The sequence below is a fragment of the Aulonocara sp. 'chitande type north' Nkhata Bay genome, linkage group LG10, assembly GCF_057382095.1.
Source record: "Aulonocara sp. 'chitande type north' Nkhata Bay isolate Kocher_YH1m ecotype deep benthic linkage group LG10, A_spYH_male_GT1.1, whole genome shotgun sequence".
Classification (NCBI taxonomy): Eukaryota; Metazoa; Chordata; class Actinopteri; order Cichliformes; family Cichlidae; genus Aulonocara; species Aulonocara sp. 'chitande type north' Nkhata Bay.
In genome coordinates this window covers 5254376-5274794 of record NC_141353.1, presented here as the reverse complement: position 1 = coordinate 5274794, position 20419 = coordinate 5254376, and the positions used below count along the sequence as shown (strand labels likewise).

The window sequence follows — 20419 nt, the reverse complement described above, 5'->3', positions numbered from 1 at the left end:
ATGTTTGCTGGGACATTATTTATGAGGAAACACCATACAGTGAAATGTGACTATAGTGGGGAAGATGAAACCATAGAACATGTTTTATTATTTAGAGAAATATGACAGAAGGTCACTGATTCAAAAACACAGTTCAACCGTATCTTATCGATATGCTGCAAAAGTGAGGAAAAAGCTTTAGCTCGCATGTTGTATTAAAAACATAAAACACCACAGTTTTAGTATAGCTCTTGCTTTTCTGCACCAGTTGGGTTCTCTGTATATTATTCTTGCCTGCTTGAGTTCATTATATTGCAAACTCTTCTACTATATATGTTCCAGTCCATTTTTCATTTATTAGACCTCGATCACTATAATGCTTCAGTTTCACTATTTGTTTCTCCATTCAGTTTGAAACCAGCTGATAACGACAGAGCGAAATAGAAAGAAAGAGCGGGAAGAAAAAAGTCCAAAGTAGAGGAATTACATTGAAATCACAGTCAGAAGAAAGATGGAGGTTGTCTGTCTCACTTTCATTGGCGATTAGTCAGGAACAACTATGTGTACGCTTTGTTTGTGTGTTTGTGCATTACATCTGAGCCTAGTTCCTCTTTCCCCTCCTGACATTCCACTTCCCGTCACAGCAGCCTGGCGCTTCCAGATAAGGCCTTCCAGTATGTTCTTCCTTCCTGTCATTGCTCTCTACGCCATCCAGCACCAATTCCACCCCACAGAGATCAATCCCACTGATAACAGCTTGCCACCAAAATGAATAATGGCTTCTCCACACTTCAGTACAAAGACTGAGGTTTGTGGGTGAAAAGCAGTCTCAGTGTGGAGAATATCCACGCTGAGCATGGGGTGGAGCATGTGAAGAAGTGACTCAAGTCTGCTGCTCATACTATGTCAGAGTGGCCTCAGATACTTAGTGAGCATGGATCAATAAGTTGTAACCTTTTGTGCTTGATGCATATTGTTAAGGTGCACCAAGGCTTCAGCAATGAACCTGGCAGAGGCTCAGTGAGAAAGGGTTTGTTAAAGCAGCTGATTAAGTGAGCACGTCCCATCCTCCTACATCTATATCCCTGCTGGTGAGGGGGAAGAGGGGCTCACTCGTAGAAAGAGAGAGAGAGGAAGAGAGGAAGAGCATTTGAAGCTCTCTCTCTCTCTGTTTCATTTTTACCTTTTGCACAAGCATACAGGTGCTTAGTAACTGAAGTTTGACCCCACTGTCTACTGTCCTGAGGGACTCTGGGTAACAGAGCAGGCGGTACACACAATGAGACTCTTACTTACTTCCCCTTTTTACTCCATAACGAAGCATGAGCTGTAAAAGAGAAGTGAAGGGAGTGCTGCTGTGTGACGACTTTGTTCACTTTTCAAAAATATATTTTTCCCTTTCAAAAGATGCAGAAGAAAAAACATGAAACATGGAAATCTGGTTTATAGATGTGCTTTCTGTTCAATATGCTGGTATATGTACATTTATTTATGTTGTTTAGAAATAAATCCAATATTATTTACTGCAGAGCTCACACTGACAGCTCTGGCTTCTCTGAAAAAATCAGAAAATGCAAATTAGTCTGGAAGTTTCCTCAAGAATATGTGCATTAGTTAATGCTTGCATACTGTGTGAGGCAGACAGTATTGGAGTAATCTCAGATTTGATTCTTTTTTTAAGCATGAAATAATTATTAGCCCTGCGACAGGCTGGCGCTCGGTCCAGGGTGTGCCCCGCCTTAGGTCAGGCAAGTGTCAGGCTAGCAATACTGGCAGAACCAGATTCTGATGCGTTTAACGTTGTCCTACAAGACAATACATGAATCACAGGGGACAGTAAAACTGAGTGCCTGATAGCTTCAGTACTGATCCCAAAATGGAATTAAAAGTTGCATCAGTGCAGCAGTATGAGTCAGTATTTAAAAATAATACACATCTATGAATTATTGCAGTTGTGAAAATATCCTAATAACCCCTTTAGCTAAATAATGAATGTATCCAGAATTAGTTCCATTTTTTTTGTAATGATGTTTAAGTAAAGATACAGTCATGTTTCATTCAACAAAAGAGACTAATTTAGCAGAAAGCCATTCACATTTTGCCTCCTGCAGCTCAGTGTTGTTGTCACAGTCACTGTCTATGTGTTCAGCACACAGCAGGCAGGACATCTGCTCATGCTGACAGAAAAGATCACATCATAGCAGCTCTCACATAACCTCACGGGTCACCTGTTGGTCCAAGTTTCTGGTTTTGTTGCACAGGCCACAAGCTTTGGCCTATTAATCCTTTGTTCTGAGCTTGGAAACCTAACCTTTTAGAGAGTTTCCTTACAATGGACATCAGATTCACCCTTAACATTACCTGGTGAGACCTCAGCAGATATTATCTTTTGTCTGCTCTTTTTTTCAGAGTTTTGCAGTAATTTTCAGTTCCTTACTCAAGGCACAAAATATATGGAGGAAACACCAGTGCTGTTTGGGGATTGCAATTTTTCTCTGTTTAATAAACCTGGCTCTAAAGGTTTAATGTTACTGATGCTGCATGTGAGAGCGGTGTTTATAGTCTGCCAACAAATTGGAGTCATTTCTATCCACAAAAATCTGCACTGATACCTTTAAATCTTACTATGATGGCAGTAGTACATATACAACATTTATTAATATTTGAATGTTTCAAAAGATTTATGTTGTAATGTTTAGTCAGTTCCACGTGTTAGCAGGTGGATGTCAGTGTACTGTTTGGATGTGTATGCTGTCTGCCAGATGCTGCCATCCATCTGCTCGAGCTCCAGATGTGTATGTCTCTTTGGAGAGTCTTACCACGAGCACTGCTTTTGAACATTGATGGGATTATGAGTGTTGAGACTTACCAAGGGGCCCTTGCTGCTTTCCCATCTTACCCAATCAACTCTGAGTGCAGCAGCGATGAGAAGAAAATCTACCATGGAAACACATCTGTCCTCATACACATGTGGGGTAACTATACATAAACATAGCCAATTTAAAATAATTGAATACTATAGTGCTATATACTGTGATCAGTGTCACTTATGTATGCAGGGCCATTAGTGCCAGTAATGACTGGCTTTATGGCAGTAATAGTGGCTATAGCATAATTATAATCTCTCTAGCTACAACAATAATTTTAGTATAAATATAGGTTCATTCAGTGAGATCATTTTGTAATAGATTCACAAACTGCTGTTATAGCAGAAATGATGGCCCACCACCCCCCAGCAGGTCATGGCAGCCACATGCAAGACACCATCGCTATTATTATACACGTGTTTCCTGTTTTAAGGAATGATAATGGTATATGAGTCCAAACCTCTCCTGAACTCAGTCACTGAATGACAAACAGTGAAAGACAAACAGTGTTTTCAGGCTCAAACTTCAGACAGCATCTGTCAAGATAGTTCAGTTTTATGTTCATTGCCAGAATTATTTCTGACAACCGCAAAATCCTCTGGACACAATGATAACATCGCCCAGCTGAAGACTGACTGAAGCAAAAGGCAACATGAGCAAATTCAGTCCATGTCTGGATTTTCATGAGTGTGATTTACTGTTTCTAAACAAGACTGGCAGCTTATAAATGCGATTCTGATTTGTTTGTTTTTTTATTTGGGGGGGGGGGGGGGGGGGGGGTTGCCTAGCTTTGAGAATCTTGATATCCTTTATTTGAGTAAAACGCCTTATGAAGTGAGGCCAACTGCAAAACTGCAATACAGTACGAACTAAGAGTGCCAGTCTGAAAGTTTGCTGGTGCTGGTGGAGAGCACAGCCTGACACATTATTTGGGTTGAGATCTGGTAACAGCAAAGGCCACAGCATATGATTCCCATAGTTTAACAAGTCATTTGCTGGGTCCATTAAAGATGGGCATCAACACATTGGAAAAGCCCACTCCAATCATTATTATCTCCAACATTTGCTGTCTGAATTTTGTTATATTTTGCATCATATTTTATAAACTCATCTTGTGTTTAATGTTTTAAAATCTTAAACTGCACAATAACTAGTTGCCCTGTCCAGCTGCCAGCTTAGACGTAACAATAATAATAATAATGATAATAATGCATGCTAATAATAATGTAGGGTGCCTGTTGAAGCACTCAATACATCTTCAGTTTATCAAGACAACCTGAAAAAAATCAAACATGATGTAAATTACAGTGAGAAAAAGCTGTTTCAAATCAATGCAAATTTTCATGTAGGTGTCACCATTAGAATCAGGATCAAAAGAAATATTCTCTCATTCTTTCTCATGGCAAACAGCAGATGATTCCTCTGGTTACAAGAAGTCCAGTTGTATAAAAGGAAAACAGCACTTAAGCTCCCTTTACTAGGACCTTAGTAAACACTTTCCTAATGTCTCAGCTGCTAGTTTAAAGTTCATCAGATTTATTTTGTCAGTTATTTTTTATTATTTTTTTGGGAGGCTAGGCCAGTCTTGTGTCTCGATCCTATGAGCGTGCAGGATGCCTCTTTTTCTAAGTCAAACATAGACAAAGATTGTGTGCTAACAGTTTTAACACAACAGGACTCTACTAACCATTTAGTGTCATTGCAGTGGCAATTCAATTCAATTCAGTTTTATTTATAAAGCATCAAATCACAACATCAGTTGCCTCAAAGTGCTTTATATTGTAAGGTAGACCCTACAATAGTACATACAGAGAAAAACCCAACAATCATATGACTTCCTATGAGCAAGCACTTTGACAACAGTGGGAAGGAAAAACTCCCTTTTAATTAACAGGAAGAAATCTCCGGCAGAACCAGGCTCAGGGAGGGGTGGGGCCATCTGCTGCAACCGGTTGGGGTGAGAGAAGAAAGGCAGGATTAAGACATGCTGTGGAAGACAGTGAGAGATTAATAACAACATCCATCTTTTATATACAGCATATGTTTTTGAGCCATGATAGAGCGAGTATTTTGTCCCTCAGCATATCTGGAGTAAGGGGCCAGTAAGGGGCTGAAGACTTGGAAATGTTGACAGGTAAAGAAGTATTTTAAAATAATAACACTCAAAATGTGCCTCAGAATCAAAAGCACTGTTTAGTTGTTCACTTCTGTTTCTGGTGTCCGCATTAAATTCTTTCCAGTAGTGTTCCCAGATGAGTGAAGTGAACTTTATACTTGTGGCCTGAAGGTGAAATCAATACTGAATCCTCTGAATGAGGAACACATCAGATCATGTTTTCCATTACATTAAAAGTTGGTTCTTTACTGTCACTTCCAAAGCCAGTTGGGGTAAAATGCAAATAGATAGCACTTCTGCCCCAGGTTTAAGGCAAGCAGACAATACGGAGTACTTGCTCAGAACCTGACTGAAGAAAATGAGCTTAAAATGAGGTTGTGTTTAATCCCAGCAACAATGCAAAGCTCTCCATTATGTTTGTCATAAGAATAAGAGGAGCTAAACTAAATTAAATCTGTGGCCAAGCTGTAAGGAAGGATACCATGTGCTCTAGATGTCCAGTCACATATTTCTGTATGAAATTTCTATCTTTGGTCATTGTTCCTGGTTCTCTGCCAGCACAGAGCTGACACTGAGCAAACTGCTATTTTTCCATAAACATTTCCTCCCATTTCAGAGACTTAATTTATCAGACGGATGTCTCTCTAAATAATCTATCCACAAGTGGCTCTTTGATAGCTTGAATACCCAGGGGACTGTTACTCCTCTGTCCTCTCACTGTACTCAGCAAATAACCCAGTAACACTTGTTTATTGTGCTTATTGCCTCAATCATCAGGTGCTTTTCTTATTCTGAGGATGGATTTTCAACTTTCAACATCTTGTGCAAAAACAAAAAAGATGTTTCAGTTGCATTTAGGTTGGAAGGGATAAAGAGCAAAATGAGTGTTTCCTCTGGGGACAGTGAACTTTGCCTGTCACTTCCTGCCTCTTTGTTTCTGATGCCCTGCCCCCCCCCCCATGTGTTCTCTCTGGGATTGTGTACTTGCTAATTAGGATATACAATGTCTTCTGTAAGACGGGAAGACAGGATGTTTTTGAGGATGCTGGGCGTGCCTTAACATACTATTATATATTTTATGTTGACACGGTAGATATACAGCACATCTGAATGAACACCTATCAGTCATGGCTCTCCTTGTTCTTTACAAAGGTGCTGTTAGCATGAAACAGCTGTGCTAGCACCTTGCATAGGTTACTGGGATTTTGGTATGCTCATTTTGACAAAAATTACACAAAATAAGCTTTAAACTAAATGCCCTTAATAAAGGCCGTTCAATTTAAACAGGTGGGTGTGTCTCTCTAATGCTTTCTCTCAGTCTCTTGTCCAATCACCAGAGTTCATTATGTTATTATATCATTATGTTCTCCATATGTTGTCCAAAATAATGGGATAATCCAGAACATACACTCAATACCAGAAACCCATCTATGATTTTCTCCTAGCAAGTTCTTTGACATCTTCAGTTAGCATTATTAAGCGTCAGTCGCACCTCCCCCCATCCACACCACTGCGATATCTTTGTGTCAAAACAAGATGAATGCCTCTTGCTCTCTTCCTGCAGAGCCCTTATCTTCGATTCAGAGCGCCGTCCTTTCCTCTCTCCTTCCTCGCTTCTTTCAAGGGTGTGCAAGACTACGCTCTAAATTATGGAAAAACCCAAACCCGTTTCCAACACCAAATAGTTACATCTTAAAAGATGAGCAACACTTAAAATAAGCAAGATAGAAGCTGTGAATCCTAATAAGAGGAAACTGTCAGAATCTCAAAATCCTTTGGGAAATTTAATGAGCCTGCAAGAATGAGCCAATCGTGATGATTAGAATCAGACTGCAATGAAGAACATGTGTCTTTACTGCACACACCTGATTGGGCTTTTGCTCACTAATGAAACAGGTGGTTTTGTCTCTCTAGCATGCAAACACACACACACACACACACACCTAACCATGCAAACATCAGCATCTGCCACTGCTAGTTCTGAGAGCAGGGAGGCAGTTCTAATGCAGGGTGTGCATTGCACCATGGGAGGACCAAATGGCGTCATTATGGACCGTGTCCGCTCCTTCAGTGCCAGACAAGTTGCTTTCATGTCCCCCATATCCTAGTCTTTCTTCTGCTCCTGTGTCTTTTACAGCATATCGCTGTGCAGCCCGCTCTCCCCCAAAGGTCAGCTGATTCCTGATCAAAGCATTTCATAAGAGTAAAACCTTTTTGTTGATGATCAACATATCTAATCAGTTTCACTTCACTTTGTGCTGGTTTAGAGCTCCGTGCTCAGCCGGCATCAACAGAAATGCATTATGGATCAAGTGCTGCGATAACACAGCAGCTGAAGGCTGCTGTGTTATCGCAGCATGTAGCATGTAGTTGAGAAACATGCACATGTCTGTTGGCGCTCGTGTTACTGTCCTTACTTTTTATGTGTTTATGCTTCCAGCCAGGCCGCCAAATCCTTTCAATGGCATCCAGAAACACAATCACCAGAATCTTGCGAGAATAGAATAGAATAGAATAGAATAGAATTCAACTTTATTGTCATTGCACATGCACAGGTACAGGGCAACGAAATGCAGTTTGCATCCATCCAGAAGTGCTTTAGTGATATAGATATATTACAATATATATTAGCAATAATATAGATATGTGAGTATATTACAGAAATGGGTCTATTATGGTATGTTATAATGTACACGGTATGAAGTATGTTGTGAATATTCTATAACTATAAGTATGTACAGGCTGTAGTGAGTACAAGCTATGTACAGGATATGAACAGGATATAAATATGAAAAACTATACAGAATATGAAATAAATAACTTTACAGAATCTGGGATATACAGCTATACAGAAATGGGAACTATGCAAGTTGTAAACAGTTGTAGGATTACATCATAATCACGTGTTTTCCCAGAGAAATAAGCCCGATTCCAAGAAAACTAATGACAGTTCTGTGTCCTGCTGCCCAGAGCTGAATATAAACACAAGAAATGCCACCTGGCGCGTGTGCATTTTTCAAAGTGACACTGATTAACCCAGGGAGGCACCACAGTCAAATACAAACCAAGGTCTGTTTATCAGTGCAGATGGCAGCTTACGTGACATGCTAACTCCTAATTTGTTATGTACAGCACACGTTTCACATGGACTTATGGATCTTAGATTAATGCTTACTGTATTGTAACTTGCAATTGACTGTTAGTGTACGGATGGAAATTTGCCCATAGGTTTCTTTTTCTCTGGGATTGCCCTGAAATCTGCATTTATCATCTTAGCTTAGCTTATCTATGTGGTGTATTTCTGGAAATTGCCATCATTCCAAATTTAGCTATTTAGATAGCAAGCAAGTGGCAAATTACCTGATATCACTGTGACATGCCCATATGGAAAAGAAATCGAAAAAACTTGCATCACATTTGGCCTACTTCATATAGTGAATCATGTAAGGCTTATATGATTTACTCATGAAAGTGGCCACTTTCTCATTACTTTCATATATTGTTTTAGTAAGAATCCAAAACATACAAGTTTCATTTATATAATTTTTCAATGGATCTTATATCCATTTTCACTCTTGTATGCTTTTCATACAAGTTTCACACAAGACAGATACAAACTTTATAAGATTTATATATATCTTTTCCATATGGGTGTTTATGTTAAAAACTTATTCAATCAGTAAGTTTCTACTCTTGGTTCACATAATAACAGTAAAGGGGGAAAAGCTGTTTGCTAGGCATATGTACTTGTCTGTATTTCATCCAGCTGTACGCTCAGGGAGTCAGAGAAGGACAAAGGTCCTAACATTGCCTACGTTGTGTGGAGAAAGGCATGTTTAATTATTGAAATACTGCAGTAGCATTTCTTGGAAAGCAAATAATTGTTTAGAGCTATAACAATAAATGTATTGTATCAAATATAAAAAATACAAGCTTTTATATAAACAGTAACAGTTGAGCCGTAAGAGTTTTTTCTATTATTCTTTGTAAAATAGCATATGCTACCCTTAAGAAAAGGTCAGTGAGTCAAATGTGGGAGTAGTCCAGCAGCTGAGAGTGTGTTAAAGGCTGTTGGTGTCTCTGTGTGGACAACTTCCTGTCTGACCCCGAATACTGGACTTCACTTTAATGCTGCCTACCAAGACAAACAGACTAATCCTGGAATATAGCTACGTCACAGCGCTATCAGGACGCCCAGCTTTTTCCTCCCTGCCGTCATCCACACAATGCAGAGGAAGTGTGTGTGTGTGTGTGTGTGTGTGTGTGTGTGTGTGTGCGCGCGCGTGCACTTGTGTGCAGAGGTTGTATGCGAGGGGCTGTCTGTGATTTTTATAGATGTATATATAGTATATAGTGTATATATAGCAGATGATGAGAACTTTCCCCTCTTCTTCCGTAAAGGGTCATTTTTCTATAAAGGCTTATTCAGTTCTACAGTCGTTTTAATCAAACGATCTTTTTTGTCCAAACCTGCAGGGGAATTGGAGTTCCATTGTTTTCTGTCACCAGATAAGAAGCACTCTTTCAGACTGATGAGACTGCCTTTTTTTTTATCTGCATATGTTTAATAAGAGCTTAAAGCTCATGCCATTGGCATTATTTCGTAATTTTTCCTCCGTGGCCATTCCCACGATGCTTTGATCAGATGGAAGGAAGCTTCAAATTAACCAGAGCTGCCACTATTCTTGTTAAAGGCCTAGCTGCTTTCAAAAACCTGCACACCACAATGCAAAATAAGCACTGCCTCATAACATTAGAACAGGCGAATTATGTCTTATGTCACTATGTGATGTGCAGGATACTGGGATTACAATGATTGGGTGAATTGAAGGTGAGAGTTGTCTGTCTGTGTGTGTGTCTAAATTTCAAGATGTAAATTTTTGTTGTTTTTGTAAATGGTCTGTTGACCCATTTTCTGGCCTTTTTTTGCACATCGAAATCTGAGGCAACATTTATCTCTTTTTATTTAGACTATTAAATTTAGAGCTTGACATTTTCACTGGTCTTTCTTACAATAAAAATGAAATAGGATCTGTAGAGTTGCGCCAGTCACAACAACAGTCATCTCAAGGAGCTTAATAATAAAGTCTGAGTATTGGCTAGCTAAAATATGAAAAAGTCCAGCCATCCTGCAAAGTCGCATATTTGATAGAAAAATATAAAAATTAAATAATTTTACATTGGAAATTACAACAATGACAATTTGTGAATAGTAAAATACTTTTAGCATGAAGTTGTTAGTCAGAAAGTCATTTATGGACTGGTTCTTATGCAGCACTTTTTTACTGAGCACGCAAAGCGCTTTATACAACTTGCCTCGTTCACCCATTCACACTCATTCATACAAAACTTTTTGTGCTTAGTATCTGACATTCACTCACATTCATACTGTGATGGATGTATCACAGAGCAACTTGGGGTTAGTATGTTGCTATCTTCATATTTTTATGTGAATATTTTTCATTTTTTAAGACACGAATTGCAACAATCTCAAATCTTTAAATGTTTAGAATCACAGATTTGCATTCATTATAGACAAGTAACATAGACAAGACTTATGGTCGCTTGGATCTGCAGCTGTACTGTAAACAAACACTTCACCCCTCTTTGACCAGAATTTTTACCAGTACATCAGCTCCTTGGCTGGTAACTGGTGGGATACCAGCAGACTAGTGGATCAGAAGGCTAAAATTAGCTAATAATCTCTAGTGATTTAAGCTACATTAGCTAATGTTTTTCAGGCTATTTTGTGAACAAATAAAAGAAAGCAGTCATGGAAACATCCCTACATTATCAGAACAGTTTGAATTTTTGCTATATTCCAGTTAAAGTGTGTTTTAAATCTACATCACTAATTTGTGTCATGAAAATACCTGTGCGTGTTCTTTCTGCCGCAGCCACCAAAGCCTTTTCATTGCTATTAATGAGAAACCAGCCTCTGTGTGAGCGCACTGTAACATCATGACCTCAACAACACATAAAACCTGTTTACATTCTATCACGTACTGTTGTAAACATACAAGAAAATATAACATTTGAAAATGATTCCATAAAATAATATACTAAAATATGTTATTATTAGTAGACTGCTGTTTTTAGGGGTGCTCTGGTCAAAACGAATCTAAACTCGCCCCATCGCAACTTTTTTGAGATGTGTTGCTAATATCAAATTTAAAGTGAGCAAATGAAAACGGTCAAATTTTGCAGATTAAGCCATTTTTTTGACATTTGAAATGTTTTCCATTGTGTATAAATACAGATTTATGAGATTTGAAAACCCTTGCAATTTGTTTTTATTTACATTTTACACAACATCCTCACTTTTTTGGAATGAAGGTTGTACCAATTTAAAAATCACAGGCTGCCCTAAAACAGGTATGTCTTTGGCACTATGTGAGACTGACAGACACATGGGGAACATGCAAACTCCACGCGGAAGTCAAGGTGCAGATCGTTCATTTTTCCATCACATGTATCACAGCCGTGTAACAGACTGGTGACCTGTTGAGACTGTACCCGAACATTTGCCCAATGAAAGCTGGGAACTAGCACTTTTAACCTTAAGTCAAAGAAGTAGTTAAGAAGATGATGGATGGATGGATGGATGACCCTACCCTGTTCCTACATTCTATTATTACTATTATCATATATTATATGTAGGCAATCACTTGCATTAGTTGTATTTGTTGTTGACAGTTGCTGGTTTGTGTATCTGTCACATGAATAAAAGCAAAGTTCCTTCAGTTCTGATGTAGAATCGAACCGAATTGATCAAACGCAGTGTGTGAATATGGTGTAAATCCACTGGATAAATGATGATAGAGTAAAACGTAAGGGTTCCAGATGTAAAGGCAGAAACCGGATCACTAGAATTCTTTTATGCAAATGACCAGTAACATCTGCTGACATTTAGCTGGTATAATGGTTATCATGTTGACATCAGGGTAAGTGTGCTGGCATACATACACAGTACAGCTGAGACTCTTCATACACATTTAGCTGATGTGTCAAGCGTGAACAGCAACAACTTATGGTCAAAGCATCAGGACATTTTCTGATGCAGGTATCCAAAACAACCTGCAGGCCAGTATTTTAGACATCTGTTAAACAACAGGTACAGCTACTACTCTGCCTTTTTACTACTGGCCTAATTAGAGACAATGGTGAATTGGTAAATAGATAAATACATTTAAATTTATAGATGATTTTGATTGACATTTGAATTTAAATTCTTTACATTTTGCATAAATATGACAGTATTATGCTTGTATTAGGGAATTCTTTTGGCAGACTGACATACTGCCCTTAGGAGAGATATGACTTGTTACAACCAGCTTCTGATTCATTTTCCATTAGCCACCAGAAGGATTGTTTATGAAACAAAATCATATCAGAAGGGAAACATGTAAGGGCACATCTGATTGGCTAAAAGTTGCTGGTGATGAAAATGTTATCCGTACCCAAACATGACAAGCATGTCTACCATCTCCACTGCTGCCAAGTTACAATGAGCAATCACTTCTTCCAGATGTTAATTGGTTCGGCTCTCAAGGACAATGTGCAAGGACGGCGGAAGAACATATCAGCTGTGTCTCTTTGTAATTAGCAGTCAGCCCACAGGCTGAATAAGCATTCACTTTGCATCCCCAGATGTGTTTGTAGCTCTTTAGCAGACTGGAAGAGACCGGGATAATGGATACGTATTTTTGGTAGGTTGAAGGCATAAACATAAACCCTCCCGGCCTTTCGCTATCTCTGTTCTACCAATTAAGCAGCTGCCTTTGTCCTGCTCTCTTCTGTCACTCTCAGGGCATCCAGCTTTTGAGTGGCAGTTTGGTAGTTTGGCGGTTGAAAGAAGGAGACGACACATTCCTCTCTGCAGCAGTCCTAACATTGTGTTTCACCTTTAATTATCCTGTGAGGAATGGCAGTCTCGCAGTTATCAGAAGATGAGCTCTGCCCCAGACTTTGGCCCTGAGCCCGTTGTGTGAATGAGAAGTTCTGTGTGTGTGTGTGTGTGTGTGTGTGTGTGTGTGTGTGCATGCCTGTTTAGATGTGTTTGTGGGGACCAAAAATTGGACGTTTACTATACTTGTGGGGACCAACAGCTTTATAGCCGTTATAGGGCCCAAAATCCTGATCGCTGCAAGTTTGAAGGCATTTTTGTGACTCATAATGTGGTTTTAGTGTCAGGATTACAATTAGGTTTTGGTTTAGGGTTAGGCATTCATTTTTGATGGCTAGGGTGAGCGGCTAAGGAAAGTACTATGTCAATCAGATGTCCCCACAAGAATTTGAATGTGTGTATGTGTGTGTGTGTGTATGTGTGTGTGTGTGTGTTAAAACTTGGACTTCTATTTTTATGAGGACTCGATGGGCTGTGGAGTGAGAATCAGAAAAAAAGTTCTGGATTATTTCTGCATATGTGTGGAGATTACAGCAAAATGATAGTTTGGGAAAGAGAGAACATTTTTGCTATGAATAACCTTAGACTTTGATGGATTTTTTCAGATGTTTTGAGGATACTGGACATCTTCACCTTGATTAAAAAAAAACTCTCAGCTTGAAGTTAGTTTTCAGTTTCTTCCTTAAATTTTCTCTTAATTTATGTTAAAAGATTAAATAAGATGCTTGGACAGTGCCACTGTTTCTGTCTTTCTTCTCATCTCATCTCTAATCAATTATTCATGGTGCTTTTGTTCTTTTTGTCCGTAAATGTGCTGTTAATGTTGCACAGACTGTGGATCTCAGTGGAACTAGCCAGACTATATTTGTGGACGGTGGAAAAAAACACATCTTTCTGTCTAGCTAAGCATACTGTACCACATCTTCAGAGCTAAAACTGTTCAGTCAGTATCTGTAATTACCGTGGTATGATGTCAAAGCATTATTTCAAGTTTAAAAGCACTGGGAATACTGATACAATAGTTGTCTACTGGTTTGTTGCAAGCCTTGTGAATTAGTGAGTTATTGCTGTCTTCTATAGCATTTCTTCATGGCCAGGTACAGTGCACACTGCCCAGTTCTGCTTTTTTGATTTTCTTTTCTTAAAGGACCAAAAAAATCTGCAACTATCAAATATTAATACACTGGATAAGCCAAAAGTCTTGTAGTAGACGTTAGTGGTATTGTTATGTGTCAAGTGTGAACAGCAACAACTTATGGTCAAAGCATCAGGACATTTTCTGATGCAGGTATCCAAAACAACCTACAGGCCAGTATTTTGACATCTGTTAAACAACAGGTACTAAGATGAACTTGGGGACTTTTTCAAATGTGAATGCAGCAATTCTGCAGGTTTTTGTCCGCTGGGGTTTTTTTTTTGTTTTTTTGTTTTGGTTTTATTCATTTTATCGGGCAAGGCAAACATGAAGGATTTTCACAGGATGACCTTTGGTCATCAGGACCCAGACCATCTGGTTCTGTTGATCTTTAAGAGTTTTCCTCCTACTTTATAGATACAGGAACCACCAATCCAGCCTCAGATCTACAGAAAGTGGTCCAAGCCTTATCAGGGGAGGTTTATCTCCATGAGAAAGAGCACGTCATTGCATCTCCACCCATCCTCCAGAGACAGGGTTCAGTGGCAGTGGTGCTCCATGGAGACATCATTGCCACACTGTCATCTTCATCCAAGATCATGTGCTCTTTCTTCTTATTCTCAAATCTCTTAAATTAGCTATTTCTCCAAGTTAGACATTAAGAGATGTATTTGATGGTAATATTGCAACAGAGACATCACTTATGTTTGACACCATATCTTTTTTATTCTGTAGCTCACTTGCTTTAACATTTTAACCAAAGCAGCTGATAAGATGCTGACAGGAAGCAAACGACCCGCTCCACCCATCTTTTCAGCATGAAATACGTTAGTTAAGGTCATCCTCATCAAAGCATGGTTTCCGCTTTATCTACACTGAGGTCTGCTGAAGTAAACAGGGATCCGTCCGAAGGGTTTCCTGTAATTATCCAATTAGCACACACAGGAACTTGAGCATAGCACAGTATTTTCATCAAAGCAACAACTCTGGCTCTGAGATTACATTGTAATCTAAATTAGTGACTCCTGTTCTGCTTTTGAGTTTTCAAAAGTAGAATGGGAGGCCTCTCAGCTCCCAGTTTGGATTGTAGAACACTTTGGTATACAGAGTTCATGGTTCACTCAACAAAGCAAAGGGTCATCAGCAGAGATGGGCAGTAACGCGGTACTGTAATCCGATTACTTTTTTCAAGTAACGACTAAAGTAAGGGATTACTATTGCAAAAAAGGTCTCATGACAATGACGTAAGCGAGTGCGACGTTCGTGGCAACTCCTGTGTGCAGATCAACAATGGATAATATAACGGGTGCGGCAGAGAGTATGAGCGTGCAGCGTTTAAAGCGTGGAAGTACTGACCTTACTTTGAGTTTGATTCCGTAAAAAGTGACAAAAAATATTAGCGTACGCTGTTCCCTGCGTGGGAGGAAAACTTCGCTTTACAGCGAAAAAACCCCTAAACTTCCGAGCAAGCACCGAGTGCGCTACCACGGAATGGGAAATTCACAGACAAACTCGCGGATTCTTCCACTGACCGCTGCAGCTCACCTGTACCAGGGCAAGCATCTGCCTGCTATACAAGTGAAAATAGAGCAACAGGACCGCTGAGTCTTTTATTTTTTTATTTATTTTTTTATTTTTTGCTGTGGTTCACTTGCATTTATTTGAAAGACTGTGTGTGAACACAAAAAAATGTTTCTTTTATGTGCTCGAATGTGCAGAAAATAGGTTTAAATGTTAAACAAATTTCTTCTAGTCAGAATGTTGCATATAATTTAATTTTTGCTTGATGCATAAAGTTAAAAGATTAAAACTAATAAAACAAGCTTTAAAAAGAGACTTTTCCATTTGATTACATTTTGTATGATGGATTCTGAAGAAAAAGTAGAATTGGGCTGAAAGATCTATTTCTTTATCACCTCTTCAGGTTGTAAATCGTGTTTCAGACCTGCCACAGAGGGAAAGATTATGCCTCACTGTCCACTTTAAGAGTAAATCTCAGTGGCCTTGTTCATTTCTCTATTTTTTCTGCCAAGTTTTTTTTTCTATACATGTTTCATCTTTTTTTTCAATGTAGTATGCTCTCATTGGAATCAGGAAGGATTTCTGTCAGAAAATCTTCTTAAAGCAGCACTTGGCAAGATTTTGATGGGGAAAAAATGCCCATGTGATCAGACTAAATCATGAAGCGCAGCTCATCCACACTAATGAGGAGCTGAAAATTTGGCCTGTTTTCCCCCACTGAAATGTTTGTGTCTGGGTCATCCCTGTTGGGAAGTCTTGTATTCCAGAGTCTTACCGCAAAGATTTGAAAGGATTCCGGCTAGGTGTTTTCCCAAACTTCTTGGCTTAAAAAGTGAACTTATCCATTGCTGGAGTTTCTAATTTGTGTCAAATAGAACAATTTCTGCATGGGCACACTATTCTCTGATCTAGTTTTACATCTATTCTAAATATAAACATTTCAAGATCTCTTGTTGCTGTTTTAGCTTTAGTAAAATCTTCTTCATCCCAGAGAGTCTCCGTTTCTCTTCCTTCCCTTCATCCAATCTGTGAGACATGCAGCAGCCTCTCATTGGGCTCCCTTTAAGCTTATAGCAATCATCAGAGAGCCACTCCACAGTGACTCATTGCATTTATATTTAAGCCTCTTTCTGTCATCTCTACATGTCCACTGATCCAACCATCCATCAGTCAGCACCTCTACAAACAACAGGCCTATCTCACTGCTGCACCAAATCTTCTTATGGCCTAAAGAGCCATTGACACAATGGATCTCTGCTTCTCCTTGTTTTCTCCTTTCACCGTTTTTAGCAACATTTATTCTTACGCTAACCTTCCACATCTTCCCTTATTTAGTCTATCTTATGGCTTCACTAGTGTGATTCTTTGTTAGAAGCAATGTTCCCAAAGGAGCATAGCCCACACATTCTCTCATCACTGTCACTTATCTACTCCATCTCCACAGTGACTGAGAAACTGATACCTACACCTCCTCTCTATAGAGATCTCTTTACATGGTGCATTGTTGCCATTCACGTTTCACCTGTATAATTTAGAGCTGGAGAAGCAATAAAGCACAAGAGATGTTCATTAGTCCAACAAGTCCAAATCCAACAAGATATTTTGCCAAATCTGTGATGCTTTAAATTGAGCTTTAAATGCTATAAATTTAGAATAATTCAGCTTATAATGGGTTTCAACTGTGTAAATTTCTATAGCTTTTGGCCACAGGGGGGCGCTCCTTGCTCAGTGCCAGAGACTGTCTGTTGAAAATAAAAAAGCTAAATACTGTAATGAAATAAGCAACTCTGTGTCCACTACAGAAACAAACCTGGTTGGCTTTATTTTGTTTTTATCATCAGCAGTCTAGTTGCATTAAAAGTCTGTTTTTCCGTTCTCAAATATTTTTTTGAGAAACAATTCAAAATTCAAATGAATTTTCTGAGAATTCATTTGATTGTGCAGTTGCAATAATGGCAGTTATTGATTAACAGTAGTTCTAATTAAACATTTGACATCCACAACATCATAGTGCTGTTTTTTAATATTATCTGTTTGTTAGTTTTGTGTTTCTGTTGCTCCAGAGTAGCCATAATGCAGTTAATTGACCTTAAAAAAGCCCAGATATTCAGTACATCATTGCACAATGCTGTATAAAAAACCTACAATCAATATTTTTTTCTGATTAAAACTATTTCAATTGTTAGGATTTTAATAACTACAAGTCACGTGCCTTGACCTCCACCCCTCTGCTTTGAATATTTAGCCACCACAGAAATAGTGAGTTGTTTCAGGTAATAGTTTGCTTGGGAAGCCTCTTGTTGATTGGACTTGATTACATCACTTCCTTTACATGTAAATAGTTTTGTTGCGGTAACAACTGTGGCATCTAAATAATGGTACTAATTAGCAGGAAGGTACTGCTGTGCAGTGAAGAAAGCTAATCCATAATGCATGACTTTTATTCGTGTATAAACAGCTTGTTTCAAATGTCTTTTTGAAACTATAATGTGGGGTATGAAGAATGTTTGTCCTGTCAATTTTTATAATGTGCCTACGCCTTTCAAATTTCAACATAAATAACTGCTGATGTGATTTGTTGCTATATAAATGAAACTGAATTGAATTGAACATGCCATGGTTCTAATCAATACACACAAACATACAGTGCACTTTAGACTTGGCAGCCATGTTCCAGGTGCTCGTGTCCTCGTGACAATTCACAACAGCCTCATGGCAATTTATATTATAAGGTAAAGCCCCTACAATCACTCTGTGCCCTGTGAGCAAGCACTTGGTGACAGTGGGAAGGAAAATCTCCTTTTTACCAGGAAAGACCTCGGATACAACCAGGCTCATGGAGGGACAGCCATCCATTGAGATAAGTCATGGGCAAGGGGAAAGAGAAGAGAAGAGAGTTCCCAGTTATTAAATACAATAGTGTTGTATAAACACACAGAGAGTGGAAAGAGATGTGTGAAGAAGAAACGTAAAGCGCCCTCAGCAGCCTAACCTTTGCAGCATAAATAAGGGAAGGTTCAGACTCAGCTGATACAGTCCTAACTAAAAGCTTTATCAAAAAGGAAGGTTTTAAGTGTATTTCAAAATTAGAGTGCACATATGCTCTTCATCTAAACTGGGAGCTAGTTCCACAGGAGAGCGGCCTGATAGCCAATGAAGAGCAGCTAATATGGGAAAAGTCCACTTAGTACTCTTGATTCAAACCACTCCAGTACAATTCCTTTAATACTAACAGTGTGTTTAAATCGCTGTAGTAAAATACTGTGGTCAACAGTATCAAATGGACAAGCACTGAGATGCTTGTCCATTTGATACTTTTTGACCACTGTATGTGTGTGTGTGTGTGTGTGTGTGTGTGTGTGTGTGTGTGTGTGTGTGTGTGTGTGTGTGTGTGTGTGTTAATTTATATTGGGTTCACATACTTTCTGCATTTCTCTGTTATGGGTCCCTGAGAAAAAAAGGTGAGATATGTGGTTTCTGTTGACTAATTCCATGATTCAAACCACCCTCATTTTGTAGGAGAGACTGACATTCCCCTGAGAAAACCTTTGAATACAGTAAACACAAATTATGCACAGTTGGTGACTGGGGTTTATAGCCTCTGTCATTTATTTGTCATATTTATCAACTACTTAAATGAACACTTTAACTAATAAAAACGTGTCACATATAAATATGTAAGCGAAAACCTTGTTTTTTTCTGATTTGGTCGTGTGTGCTGCAGATGTGTTTTGGCTCTCTGCTGCCTCTCTGTGGTCTTAAATAAACATTACATTTCACTGTGATAGTGCTCTCTCTATTCAGCTTGATTTCATTATCACTATTGCGTTAAATCCAAATAACGCACAAGTTCATCTGTGATAACATCTGTGGTAATGTAACATTATAAACTGTGTAAGAAGAGCCGCATGCATATAAAATCATGGATACGGTTTTAATAATGTCCTTGAAGCAAACTTTTTTCTTCAATGGCAATTATTAAAAAGAAGCTAAGCAGATCCTCATTAATCTTATAATATCATTCTGCTTATAACCTTTTTATTATAAAAAATATGACATCAAACATGAAACAGGCATGAGAAACAAAGAACAATCCAAACAGGTTTCCTGCTGCACCTTCAACTGTACAGGTAATGATTCAGAGTCAGAATTCAATTCAATTGAATCACAACATTAAGGCAGTTTATACTGTAGGATAAACCCTGCGGTATTACATAGAACATTCTAGCAACTGGAGCAAGCACTTGGTGACAGTGGGAAGAAAAAAAAACCTCTTTTAATAGGAAGAAGCCTCTGCTCTGGGAGCGACGGCTTCTTCTTCTACCACGTCTGGTTGGCTGTGAGGGGGGCAGACAAAAGACACACTGTCTGAGAGACAGAGATTAACAATAGAAATTAATATAGAGATTACAATTATTGATTACATGTACAGTGGTGTATAAAAGTAATAAAAAACTGTGATTTTTACAGTGTATTTTTTCCCTTTCTTCCTTCATCCAGGCATATGGGCCAACTTTTTAATACCCCTGAAAAATGGAGAAGTGATCGAGGGTCAGTATGTGGAGCTGCAGGCCCGGTACACTGGCGGCAACCCAAATTCCAAGAGTATCGCCTGGAACTTTTTGATGCCTAACACCAGCCAGATGAAGATGGTAAGGAAACAATTACACTTAAGTCTAATATACTGTATATCAAGCCAAGACAAGAAAAGACTTAAAGGTTTCTAATACTACTGTGCTGTGCAGATAGATGATCCAAAAGGAGGATCACAATCAAATAGATTTAGGGGAAGAAAGAGAACTCAGGAAGGGAAAGGATACAGGGTTTTTTTTTTATTATTTCCCTTAGTGTCTCACCTTACTTTACTCTTTACAGGAAGAAACATTCATTAAATG

General features: G+C 38.8%; 1 protein-coding gene across 1 annotated transcript in view; it reads left to right on the top strand.

Moving 5' to 3' along the window:
• The window catches only part of LOC147320075 (endothelial cell-selective adhesion molecule-like), a 53474-nt gene that overhangs the window by 24464 nt on the left and 8591 nt on the right, over positions 1-20419 (top strand). Inside the window, exon 2 of the mRNA XM_086307894.1 lies at positions 20025-20176. Within this exon, the coding sequence (XP_086164020.1) occupies positions 20025-20176 (152 nt within the window). The remainder of the gene's footprint in view (positions 1-20024; positions 20177-20419) is intronic.